Here is a 12,183-nt window from a genome sequence, read left to right on the forward strand (position 1 = left end):
TTCTTTAGCCTCCACTTTCCTGAGATTTTTTAATTGGCATAGTTTTCTGAATTCATAAGTATAGTAAAAGTTAATAAAGGGAAATCATTATACTGTTCTAAGGACTATATGAAATTGAAGGTTATGAATAACAATTAGTATATCCAGTTTGTTCCTCTATTTTCTTTTAGTTGCACACATCAAGATAATTGCAACTCACACACATTTAGTGAGTTTTTTTTTAAACCACTGTTCTTAAATCCACATCATAAAGGTGACCAAGGTTGTAGATAGACATTTTCATTCACTATTATGATTTAATATCTGGTTTCACCAAGTCATTATTTTAAAGGTATTAAGGAAGAAATGGGCCAATTTCATATCTCTTGAATATTAAAGTTAAGGATTAAATTTTATTTAAGTTGTTTATTTCATATTGCCATTGAACTTATATTGTGCTGTATTTGTGTTTAATTATCAGGACCATAATTATGGTGCTCGTCCTCCTCCAACACCTCCGGCTTCCCCTCCTCCATCAGTTCTTATTAGCAAAAATGAAGTAGGCATATTTACCACTCCTAATTTTGATGAAACTTCCAGTGCAACTACAATCAGCACATCTGAGGATGGAAGTTATGGTACTGATGTAACCAGGTGCATATGTGGTTTTACACATGATGATGGATACATGATCTGTTGTGACAAATGCAGGTAAAATATTTCACACCAGTTTTTTTTTCTTGATGGCTGATAACCTTCATGATTGTTAATGTTGGAAAAATAAAGTCACTTTGAAGGAATTGATGTATATATACATTTTTTTAAAATGATGCTTCTGCTACTTTCAGTGCAGTTTGTTTTGCTCCTAGAAAAAGCCCCAAGGAGAAAAGCTATCTTAGAGTTTTTTGTTTTTGTTTTTGTTGTAGAAATCGTCATTGTTAATTGAATGACAGTCATTTCTGAACTTTACTCATACACGATCAGATCTCTCTTTTCACTCATCAATAGTAATACAACTACATAGACCGTATAGAAATGAGAGGAGAATTGAGTCCTGTGTATTTCTTTTGGAATTATTTGTGCTGTATAATCAACTGTGATTTTCCAGTTTGGGGGAATTAGACATTTGACTGATGTTTGTTTGACCTGACTCTCTCACTCCTTTTGACTTGAACCTTGCAGCACACTGGAGTCTCCTTGAACCAGAACCACAGTCTCCCCTCCCCCAACCCTGGTTCAACCACCAAGAAAGGCCTCCTCCCCTAGAGAAGGTGTGATTGGGACAGAAAGTGGGGTTTTGTTTTCATTTTTTTGTTTTTGTTTTTTTCTGGTGGGAGGGAGCTGGGGAGGATGGAGAGGGAACAGTAGGATTTCAACCTCAAAGTTACTGAGTCCATCCCCTGAATAGGGTAGGAAGCAGAGGGTATTTAAGCAGTGGACTGTAGAGGGTAATTAAGTTTGATAATTTACAGGATATCCTGAGTCTGGTCCTGAAGGTGTAGTTTCATTATTTGTTTTGAAATAGTATGACCTATACCCATATTTGAATGAGAGTGTAAAAATGCATTGCAACAAATATAAATTACTTTGCATTATTTATAATCTTGTTCCCATCTATTAGGTTAGGTGATTGAGAGTGGTTTGTTATTGATATAAACATGCAGTTAAGGTTATAGGTTATATTTTAGAAAGTTGATTTACCTGTACCAAAAGGGGAAAGTTAGTCTTAAGTGGAAAGTTCAATTTGATATTTTTATGGAAAGTTGTAATATTAATACTTTGAGTTAATTTTAGTAGTAAAAATATATTGTGATACTTTTTCAAATTTAAAGACAAGTTCTCATTACTTGTGGTACATACTGTTACCATGAGCTGTCACCTCAGTGAGTTTATTCAGGAGGTAAATTTAAAAAAATATAACTTCACTGATAACTTACTTTCCTCATTTTTTAATTAGCTACTTATTAGCAAATCTCAATTCATATAACCCATCATATAAAATAGCTTTTTCTGTAGCAGATTTTGTCTAATGTAATAAGTTACATACCATTTGACAATGTTTTTATTTTAATGCCTAATCTAAACTTTTTCTTTTGATTAATGATAGTAATCTCTATATAATATAGAATTATCTATATTAGAAAATAGTGAAATAGTCCTTAGGATTTACACCTGCCTACAAATTTTTGAAAGACCAGATCACATATTTTGGGTTATTCAAGGTATTTGCTTTTTAGCAACTGCTCTCTTTGCTATGATTTTATTTTTTGTTATTCTGTTTCTCTACTGCTTAACCTATCCTGTACTGCAAGGCTTAGTCTTTTTTCCTCTATTCTTGTTACATTGCCTCTGTATATTCTCATGTACCTCCTGCCCATTACTCATCTCTTTCAAGTTTGACTTTAGAGCTCTGATTATCCATTTTCTAGTTTTATTTCTTCTGTTGTCTGCATGACATCATTACTTACCCCTCAAATTTAACCTAATTTGTTATTCTAACTCTCCTTGTCAGGTGCTCTCCTTTTCTTCTATACTTTTTTCCCTTACATCTTTGATACATATTCCATGACATTCCACATTCTACCAGTTCTTGTTCCAACATCCTCAGTTAAGAAGTAAAGAGCAGAGTTCCTATTGTGGCCCAGCAAGTTAAGAACCTGACTAGTATCCATAAGGATGTAGGTTCAGTCCCTGGCCTCGCTCAGTGGGTTAACTATCCAGCATTGCCACAGGCTTTGGCGTAGGTCATAGACGTGGCTCAGATCTGGCACTGTGTGGCTGTGGTATAGGCCATCAGCTGCAGCTTCAATTTGACCCCCTAGCCTGGGAACCTTCCATATGCCTCAGGTGCAGCCCTAAAAAGACAAAAAAAAAAGTAAAGAGCAACATCATAGTGGTTAGCTTAGTAGCTGTGTATCAAAAGTAGCTCATTATTATGTAAAGAATAATTAAGACCTTTTTATGGAAACAAGGATATATCAACCTTAAACCGGTAAAATTCTTGGCTATAAAATATAATGGTAACACTGAGAAGTTTGCTTCAAGCTGGTCCATGTATTACATTAAAAATAGAGGACAGAATAGGTTTAGTCTCTATCTTCATGAATTCTTGGATTCTTTACCTTCATCTTCTCTGCCATCATTCTAGTTGTTCTTTTTTAACTTAGTTTTGGAATGTTGGAAAAGCCTCTTAGTTGATTTTTCTGCTTCTAGTTTCTAAGCTTCTTTGAATCAACATGGTAATTCCACCAAAGCAACCCCTGGTTGTTACCTGTTGCCATTTAGTGGAAAACTACACACATTCTGACATCCAAGTTCCACGTAATCTAACTACACTTTACTAATTCATTTTTATCCCCCTCTGTTTCTCAAATTGAACATTCTGCAGATACATTAACTGCCTTCTGGCTGTTGCTTCCTGTGTCTGTTGAGAAAATGTTGCTATAATAATATCTTTTCTTCCTAATTTCCCAAATTAGGTTCTCTTCAAGTCCAGTCTCCAGGGTGCTTTTCCCATTAATTCCAAGTAGTGTGGACACCTCCACTTTGTGATTTCTAATAATATTTGTATACTGTTTACATTTCAAATTTGTATTCACTTTAGAAATTTATATCATGCATATAATATACTATATTTGTCCTTTTATTTTTGTATCTCAAAGTTTTACTTCCCTAAGGATATATTTCTATGAATTTCTTCACAGCATGTTTTACAGTGCTAAATTCAAAGTAGGCACTTATTAAGTGGTAGTTAAATGGAATAGCAAATATTAATTTAAGGATGATCTTAGTATTTTATATGTTCTGCTTTTTTTTCTTTCCTTTTTTAAGTGTTTGGCAACATATCGACTGCATGGGGATTGACAGGCAGCATATTCCTGATACATATTTATGTGAACGTTGTCAGCCTAGGTAAGATGTGCATACTGATAAAATTGCCAGTAATTTTACTAAGGTAATCTTTGGTTAATAGAACTTTATTTGTGAATTCTGAACTAAACAATTAATGGATTACTATATTTAATTAAATCTCATACATGTTTTATTTGTATGATTGGTTCGTTTGCGTTCTGACATCTCTAAAATCAGGAAAAGTCTTTCCATTGCTAATGTGTCATGGTTTATTTTCTAGGATTTTTACTATATTAATGATGCATGAAATAATAGTGCATCTTCTAATTGATAACATCTTCCCCCCCCCCACCCCACTGGAATGCACTATGTTAAAGAATTACTAGGACATTCCCTTAGTTACAGAATTTCATAGGGCTTATCCTATCATTCTGCCTATTGCCAGTAATGTGTTTTCTTCCCATTTCTTTTATGTTTTTTAAATCTTTTTTTATGAACTTTGCAAAACCATATACAAGTAATAGTAACTATGTAAAAATAATGAACCCATGTGTTTCTACTACCCTGCTTCAACAGGTGTATTTTTCTCCTTCACATATCATTTTAATGCAAATCCCAAACATATGATTTCATTCACATATATTCTTATGTATTTTAGTATATATCTATAAAAGAATTCTTTAAAAAAAATCTCTGACCACAAAATGATTATTGTACATGCAGTAAAATCAGTATCATCCATCCACTGTTAAAGTATTGATTGGTTGATACACATCTCTTTTAAGTTTGTAGTAATCTAAATCTATACCCTTTACTCCACCAACCCCAGACTTTTCATAGTGTGTTTCTTTAAGGGACTGAATTATTTATCCTGATGAGTTTTCCAATTTCATTACCATGATTTAACAGACTTCTCTATATCTATATTTTTATAAATAGGTGTGTGATCACATTTAAGTTCAAATTTTTTTTGGTTAATACTGTTTCATAGTCTTTGTTCTATCAGGTAACACATAATACCTGGATAGGACCCACTGATAGTCATTCTTTAGATTCATTAAATAGGGGTTACAAATTAGTGACATATTAATTCCATTGCTTATCACTTACTAGCTGTACTTATTTCCATAGAAAACTTTCCTTTATTAACTCTTCAGGTCTCTTAAGTTATTTTAGTGAGAAAAGGCAGGATAAATGCTCATTGATTTGTAGCCTTTATTTACCCGTTTTTAGAGTTTTAAGTATCTTTATGAACTCAGGAATTTAAACATATTGGATATCAGTTTATTGCAGTTATTATCCTTATGTTCAATTTTTGTCCCATTTTTATTTATTTATTTTTGTCTTTTTAGGGCCACACCTGCAGCATATGGAGGTTACCAGGCTAGGGGTCAAATCAGAGCTGTAGCTGCTGGCCTATGCTGCAGCCATAGGCAGCAGCAGATCCAAGCCGCATCTTCCACCTACACCCCAGCTCACGGCAACGCCAGATCCTTAACTCACTGAGTGAGGCCAGGGATTGAACCCTTATCCTCATGGATACTAGTCAGATTCGTTTCCACTGTGCCACAATGGGAACTCCTAATTTATTGTGTTTAAAGTCTCTTGAAAGAATTTTACTGTGGGGTTATACACCAAGTGGGTACACACTTTTTGGTTTAGGTTATTAAGCCTAACCTAAGATAGGTTAGGTAGTTTGAAGTAATATAGATTCACTTGGAGTTGTGAAGTAATACAGAGATCCTGGTGGTAACATCTTACAAAACTGTTAATACAGTTATCACAGTCAGAATATTTATTGCCTTTTTTTTTTTTTTTTTCTCACTGCCCCTGCATTATGTGCAAATTCCCAGGCCAGGGATCAAACCTGCACTGCATTTGTGATCTGCGCCACAGCTGCAAAATTATTAAAATGGAGTATAGATTAATGTTTGCCAAAAGTCAGGAATGGGAGGGGTAGAAAATGGGAGGTAGTTATGGCTAGAAAAGGCAACATGATGGATCCTTGTGATTGAAATCTTTTGTATCTTGACTATATATCAAGAGCAGTGCCCGAAAGTTCCCTTGTGGTGCAGTGGATTAAGGACCCTACATTGTCTCTGTGAGAATGTGGGTTCGATCCCTGGTCTTGTTCAGTGGGTTAAGGATCCAGTGTGGCTGTGGCTGTGGCATAGGCCTCAGCTGCAACTTTGATTCAACCCCTAGCCCAGGAACTTCATATGCTGCAGGTGTGGCTGTTAATAAACAAAAAAATAACTATTTTTTTAAACTGATTATTCCTTTCATTGTTTGTTTTCTTACTAGAAACAAATATGCACATATATGTTTGTATTCTTCTTAGATAAGCCATAGTATATGACATAGAGTTTTTGCCATGTTTTTTTCATCTTAAAATATATACTGAAGATCACTTCATAGAAGTATACAGAGATTGACTCATTCCTTTCTATAGCTTCAAGGTGTTCTGTCTTTTTTATGTATTATGGTTTAATCAACCCACTGAGTGGACATTTGCAATTGCAAATAAAACTGGAACTGTTCAGGAGTTCCCTTGTGGTGTGCATTGGGTTAAGGATCCAGCATTGTCACTGCTGTGGCTTGGGTTCCATCCCTAGCCCAGGAACTTCCACATGCTGCAGGTGTAGACAAAAAACCAACCAAACAAAAAAGAACTAGAGCTGTTTAGCAGAAGGGTAAATGTGTATGTAAAATTTTGTTGGATATTGCCAAACTCCCCTTCAGTAGGAGCTGTACAATTTTGAATTCCCACCAGTAATGGATAAACATGCTTGTTTTCCCTAGCCCCACAATTCAGTGTTGGACAGACTCAGGTTTTTGTTGGTTCTAGGTGAGAAATGGTAGTCTCGGTGTTAAGGTTTGCACTTCTTTATTATGAGTGAGGTGTTCCTATGTGATTTTTGTTTCTCTTTATAATAGTTTATATAGCCTTTTGCCAGATATTTTCCAAGGGGTAGATATCTGTGGACAAATTCAGTAAGAGTTGGTTAAAAACTGACCGTTAGGGAGGCAGTTGAGTGTTAGCTGCTTATTATTCTCTGATAACTAGAATTATCAGTGATGCTAAAATCATTTTATTTCCTATTAGATATTAAGGCAAGTATGTTACTGGGTAGTAGCTATTTCAGTCTAAAACCCTTACTCTCTCATCTAAGAACAATATCTAGTTATTTGACCTTTATGCTAATAAGTTTAGATAGTGGAAACATTGTGAAGGGGTGGGACAAATATAATAATTACTATGGATGATGTAGTTCATGAGTGGTTAATGAAATATTTTACATAATTGTTAAATATTGACTTATTTTTATTTATTTTTTTGTCTTTTTAGGGCCACACCCTCAGCATATGGAGGTTCCCAGGCTAGGGGTTGAATCAGAGCTGTAGCTGCCGACCTGTGCCATAGCCACAAGCAACGTGGGATCCAAGCCATATCAGATCCACAGCCATGTCGGATCCACCTACACGACAGCTCATGGCAACACTTGGTCCTTAACCCACTGAGCAAAGCCAGGGGTCAAACTTCATGGATGCTAGTCAGATTCATTTCTGCGGAGCCACGACAGGAACTCCAGTTGTTAAATATTTAGTGTTTATTTAAAAAATGGAAATAATTTAGACAAACAGTAATGCTGAAAATGGATTCTAATTCAGTGTTGTACATTGCTTTTAGAAATTTAATGTGTGAAATGAACTTATCTGCAAAATGAAACAGACTCACAGACAAAGAGAACAGACTTGTGGTTGCCAAGAGGGAGAGGGGAGAGAGAGAAGAATAGACTGGAAGTTTGGTGTTAGTAGATGCAAACCTTTGCATTTAGAATGGATAAGCAGTGAGGTCTTACTATATATATATGTGTGTGTGTGTGCGTGTGTGTGTATATATATATGTATATAGCACAGTGAACTGCATCTAATCTCCTGTGATAGAACATGATGGAAAAGAATATAAAAAATATATGTATTATATATATATATATGTATAACTGAGTTACTTTTCTGCATAACCGAAATTGGCACAACATTGTAAATTAACTATAATTTTAAAAATTTCACTTGTTATTTTAATTACATTAACATTTCCCCCATATTTTTTGCTTTAAATATCCAGCTTGAAAAAAAAAAAGTATTCATTTCCTAAGTAAAAAATCGTTTTCTTGGGGTGTTGCCATTGTGGCTCAAGGGAAATTAATCTGACTAGGAACCATGAGGTTGTGGGTTCAATCCCTGGCCTCGCTTAGTGGGTTAAGGATCTGGCATTGCCGTGAGCTGTGGTGTAGGTTGCAGACACGGCTCGGATCTGGTGTTGATGTGGCTGTGGCGTAGGCCAGCAGCTGCCGCTCCAATTCAAGCCCTAGCTTGGGAACCTCCATGTGCCGTGGGTGCTGCCCTAAAAAGCAAAAAGCAAAAAGAAAAATTATTTTCTTGGTGTTCCCATCGTGGCTCAGCAGAAACGAATCTGACTGGCATCCCTGAGGATACAGGTTCAATCCCTGGCCTCACTCAGTAGGTTAAGGATCCACCGTTGCCGTCAGCTATGGTGTAGGTCGGAGACGCTGCTTGGATTCTGCCTTGCTTAAGGCTGTGTTGTAGGCCAGCAGCTGCAGCTCCAATTTGACCCCTAGCCTGGGAACCTCCATATGCCGCAGGTGCAGCCCTAAAAAACCAAAAAAAAAATTGTTTTCTTTACAAAGTCACTTAACTGGCATCGACTGCTCTGTATGCTAGATTAAATCTTAACTGTAAGTAAAGGAATAGTACATATATTTTATACTGTTCATTTTTCAGGAAGAACATTAGAGAAATTATAAATTTATCACATTTAAAACAGACCTGCTTCATATATAAATTTATAAAGTTTGAAAAGTAATCATGTTAATATTTTACTGTAGGAGTTTGGATAAAGAGAGGGCGGTGCTACTCCAACGCCGGAAAAGGGAAAATATGTCAGGTGGGTGAAAAGAATCTGTACTAAATTAATTTTAGTATGATTGAGAGAATAAGTGGCCTGCATATTTTTAGTCAGATGTAACTCCTTACAGACGAACATTGATTGTAATACATAATTTACAATCTCAGGTATAGATTTTAAATATACTTTTACAGGTTTTATAGAGTGATAATTTGTTTTAGAAAATATGGAAACTAGAGGAAAATAAATAAAAAATTTAAAACATCAATATTTTCCTGTACGTTCCTAATGTACTGGCTTCAAGTAAAATATGTTTGCTCTTTAGAAAGATGGTGATCCATTAGTTGGTCATGCGGAATAGTTTTTATTTCATTTTTAGGTACAGGATTTAAAGGTGTAACATAGGCTACTACTTTCACTTTGGCTTAAAACATGTTGATACAAGTATAGGTGGTTTTGAATAATGATAGTTTAGTGAACTTTTACTGTCCTATAGACATCCTGGTTGTTTCCAGTATATTTGTTTTGTCTTGTTTTTGTTACTGCAAATAGTAACTTCAGTAAAACCTTCTTGGATAAGTTTTTTGTACCTTTTCCATTTTATCTTTGGATATATCCCTAGAAATGGGGTTGCTGGGTGAAGGGTCCGTGCGTATAGAATTTTGCTAGATACAGCTGAATTCCGCATCGTAGGGAATTTTGAATTTCCACTGGCAATGTTTGCAAGTATTTGTTTACCACAGTTATACCACTTGTGTGTGTTGTCAGACTTTTGTATCTTTTTTAGTTTAATGTGTGAGAAATGATATTTGTAGTTTGCATTTAAATGTGTCTTACTATGAATGAGGTCAGTGAGGAAATAAAAAAAAAAGTTTATTCTTCAGAAAGATGGGGGGAGTAAGTTTGTCATGTGGACTGCTGTTTTACTGTTTGAAATAAAAGTGTTACTTGTGCAATAATTTTTATTTTGCCTTGAAGATGGTGATACCAGTGCAACTGAGAGTGGTGATGAGGTTCCTGTGGAATTATATACTGCATTTCAGCATACCCCAACATCAATTACTTTAACTGCTTCAAGAGTTTCCAAGGTTAATGATAAACGAAGGAAAAAAAGTGGGGAGAAAGAACAAAACATTTCCAAATGTAAAAAAGTAAGTTTTTCTTATTTTGAAGATGAGTAGATAGGAAGTGGTAGGAGTTTTACAGGAAAGGCAGGAGAGTAATGGATAGTAGCTAGAAAAGGTAACAGGATCTAGCTTAATTAAACTCATTTTAGGGAGTGCCCCTTGTGGCTCAGCAGGGTAAGGAATCTGACTAGTATCCATAAAGTTGTGGGTTTGATCCTTGGCCTCTTTCAGTGGGTTAAAAGATCCGGCATTGCCATGAACTGTTATGGAGGTCACAGACACGAGATTCCGATCTGGTGCTGATGTGGCTGCATCGTAGGCTGGCAGCTATAGCTCCAATTTGATGCTTAGCCTGGGAACTTCCATATGCTACAAGTGCGGCCCTAAAAAGACCAAAACAAAACAAAAGCAAAAACAAAAAACAACCGCCTCATTTTACAATTGTAGTGTGGGTTTTTTTGTTTGTTTGTTTGTTTTGCCTTTCTTAGGGCGGCATATGGAGGCTCCCAGGCTAGGGGTCAAATCAGAGCTACAGCTGCCGGCCAACACCCCAACCACAGCAACACAGGATCCAAGCCATGTCTTCGACCTACACCACATCCCACGGCAACACCAGATCCTTAACCCACTGACCGAGGCCAGGGATCGACCCTGCAACCTCATGGTTCCTAGGCAGATTCTTTTCCACTGCGCCACAATGGGAATTCCACAATTGTAGTGCATTTTAAAGATTGTAATGGAATAGAGAAAAATGTTTGCAAACTGCTTTGAAAGTATCACTGATGAGACTAATGGTAGAAATGCAAAAGCTAAAATAAGATACCAAAGGTTGCTGTTTTAGAAAACAGAAATAACAGTTCTAAATTTTTAATAACTGATAAACAGAGGAGCTTATACTGATTGTGAATAGTTGCTTATAGCTGTTTGTCTTAATCATTTTAATAATACCTCACATTTGTTGAATTCCTTACTGTCTATACTTGTCTCACTTAAATTTTTGTAATAAAATATTACCAGGATATGATTGTGGGAAACTATTTATAAGCCATTTTTTCATAATTTGTTGTGATTGCTAATGAAGATTTTTGTCATAAAAGGAAAAAATACTTTCTACAATGACTGTATATCTATTAGACAGTAAAATTATACCTTGGTAAAAACCAAGGTTTCCCCCCCCAAAAGAATTTTTTTTGTGTAATTCTGTATATTATTTGATTATTTAATAGGCAGCATATACTTTTTTTTAATTTTTAAAATTTATTTGTTATTTTGTCTTTTTAGGGCTGCACCTGTGGCATATGGAAGTCCAATCGAAGGTGTAGCTTAGGGGTCCAATCGATTAGAGAGCTCCAATTAAATATTTATTAAGTACAACTCCGTTTACTACAGTGATTATTATTTGAGTCCCAGTAAGTGCTCAAATACTACTTGCTAGTTGACTTATAGAATTAATGACAAACTTGTTTTCTTATCCCCCCAAAACATGACTTATGACATAAACAGAACAAGTGTAATAATTTGAATACCCTTCCAACTTTTATCCGATATTTTTCCAAGATTATAATATCACAGAAAATGTGGAAATTTTCTTAGCATTGTGTCTTATACATATTTTCATGTTCTTACATAGTCTATTTATTTTTAGTAGTAGTGTAGAATTCTAGATGGCTTTACTTCAGCATTGTCCTAGTTCTGGCTGTATCAGTCATTACCAAACTTTGTGTTATTTATGTGACTTAAATAAAAAGCTTTAGTGAACTCATTATTAATTACATCCAGTTTTTAAAAAATTAACTCAGAATTCCATGTTATTTCAGGCCTTTCGTGAAGGATCTAGGAAATCATCAAGAGTTAAGGTAAACACACTAAATTTAAGTCCTTTTTATCAGTTGTTAATTATTCAGGAGCTTACTGAGTTGTTGTTTGTCAAAAATCTTTACCATATGCTCTCTTCATTGTGTGTCATTCCATTGCTTATTACCTTTACCAAAAATGGAACTATAGTGAATTCCATTTGTGTTAATATACCACTCTTGGAGTTTATTAACACTGTTAAAATATTAAACAAAAAGAGGTGTGTAAAGAATTACTAATATTAAAATTTTGGATAATCTGAATTTCAGTTATCATTGTATTCCATGTCTCTAGTACCACTTTGTGTATTAGTCTACTATACTAGACATATAAATGCAAAATCACATTTGCAATTTGAAATTTTACTTTTTTGCATAGTTGGAATTCTAGTGATTTAGTCAAGTCGGTAGTTATAAAATACTATAAAATCATCTTAGGTTC

The 12,183-nt window shown here is 35.1% G+C and overlaps 1 protein-coding gene across 6 annotated transcripts in view; it reads left to right on the plus strand.

The window, feature by feature from the left end:
• KMT2E (lysine methyltransferase 2E (inactive)) overlaps positions 1-12,183 on the plus strand; it is a 92,579-nt gene that overhangs the window by 47,668 nt on the left and 32,728 nt on the right. For 5 of the 6 annotated variants that reach the window (XM_047752393.1, XM_047752389.1, XM_047752394.1 and 2 more), the window contains 5 exons: positions 461-690; positions 3,811-3,891; positions 8,742-8,800; positions 9,740-9,912; positions 11,706-11,744. In XM_047752393.1, coding sequence (XP_047608349.1) covers positions 461-690; positions 3,811-3,891; positions 8,742-8,800; positions 9,740-9,912; positions 11,706-11,744 — 582 coding nt within the window. Of the gene's footprint in view, positions 1-460; positions 691-1,161; positions 1,251-3,810; positions 3,892-8,741; positions 8,801-9,739; positions 9,913-11,705; positions 11,745-12,183 lie in introns of those variants that run through there. The other variant, XM_047752395.1, reaches the window with a different exon arrangement.

The sequence above is a fragment of the Phacochoerus africanus genome, chromosome 11 (assembly GCF_016906955.1).
Source record: "Phacochoerus africanus isolate WHEZ1 chromosome 11, ROS_Pafr_v1, whole genome shotgun sequence".
Lineage (NCBI taxonomy): Eukaryota > Metazoa > Chordata > Mammalia > Artiodactyla > Suidae > Phacochoerus > Phacochoerus africanus.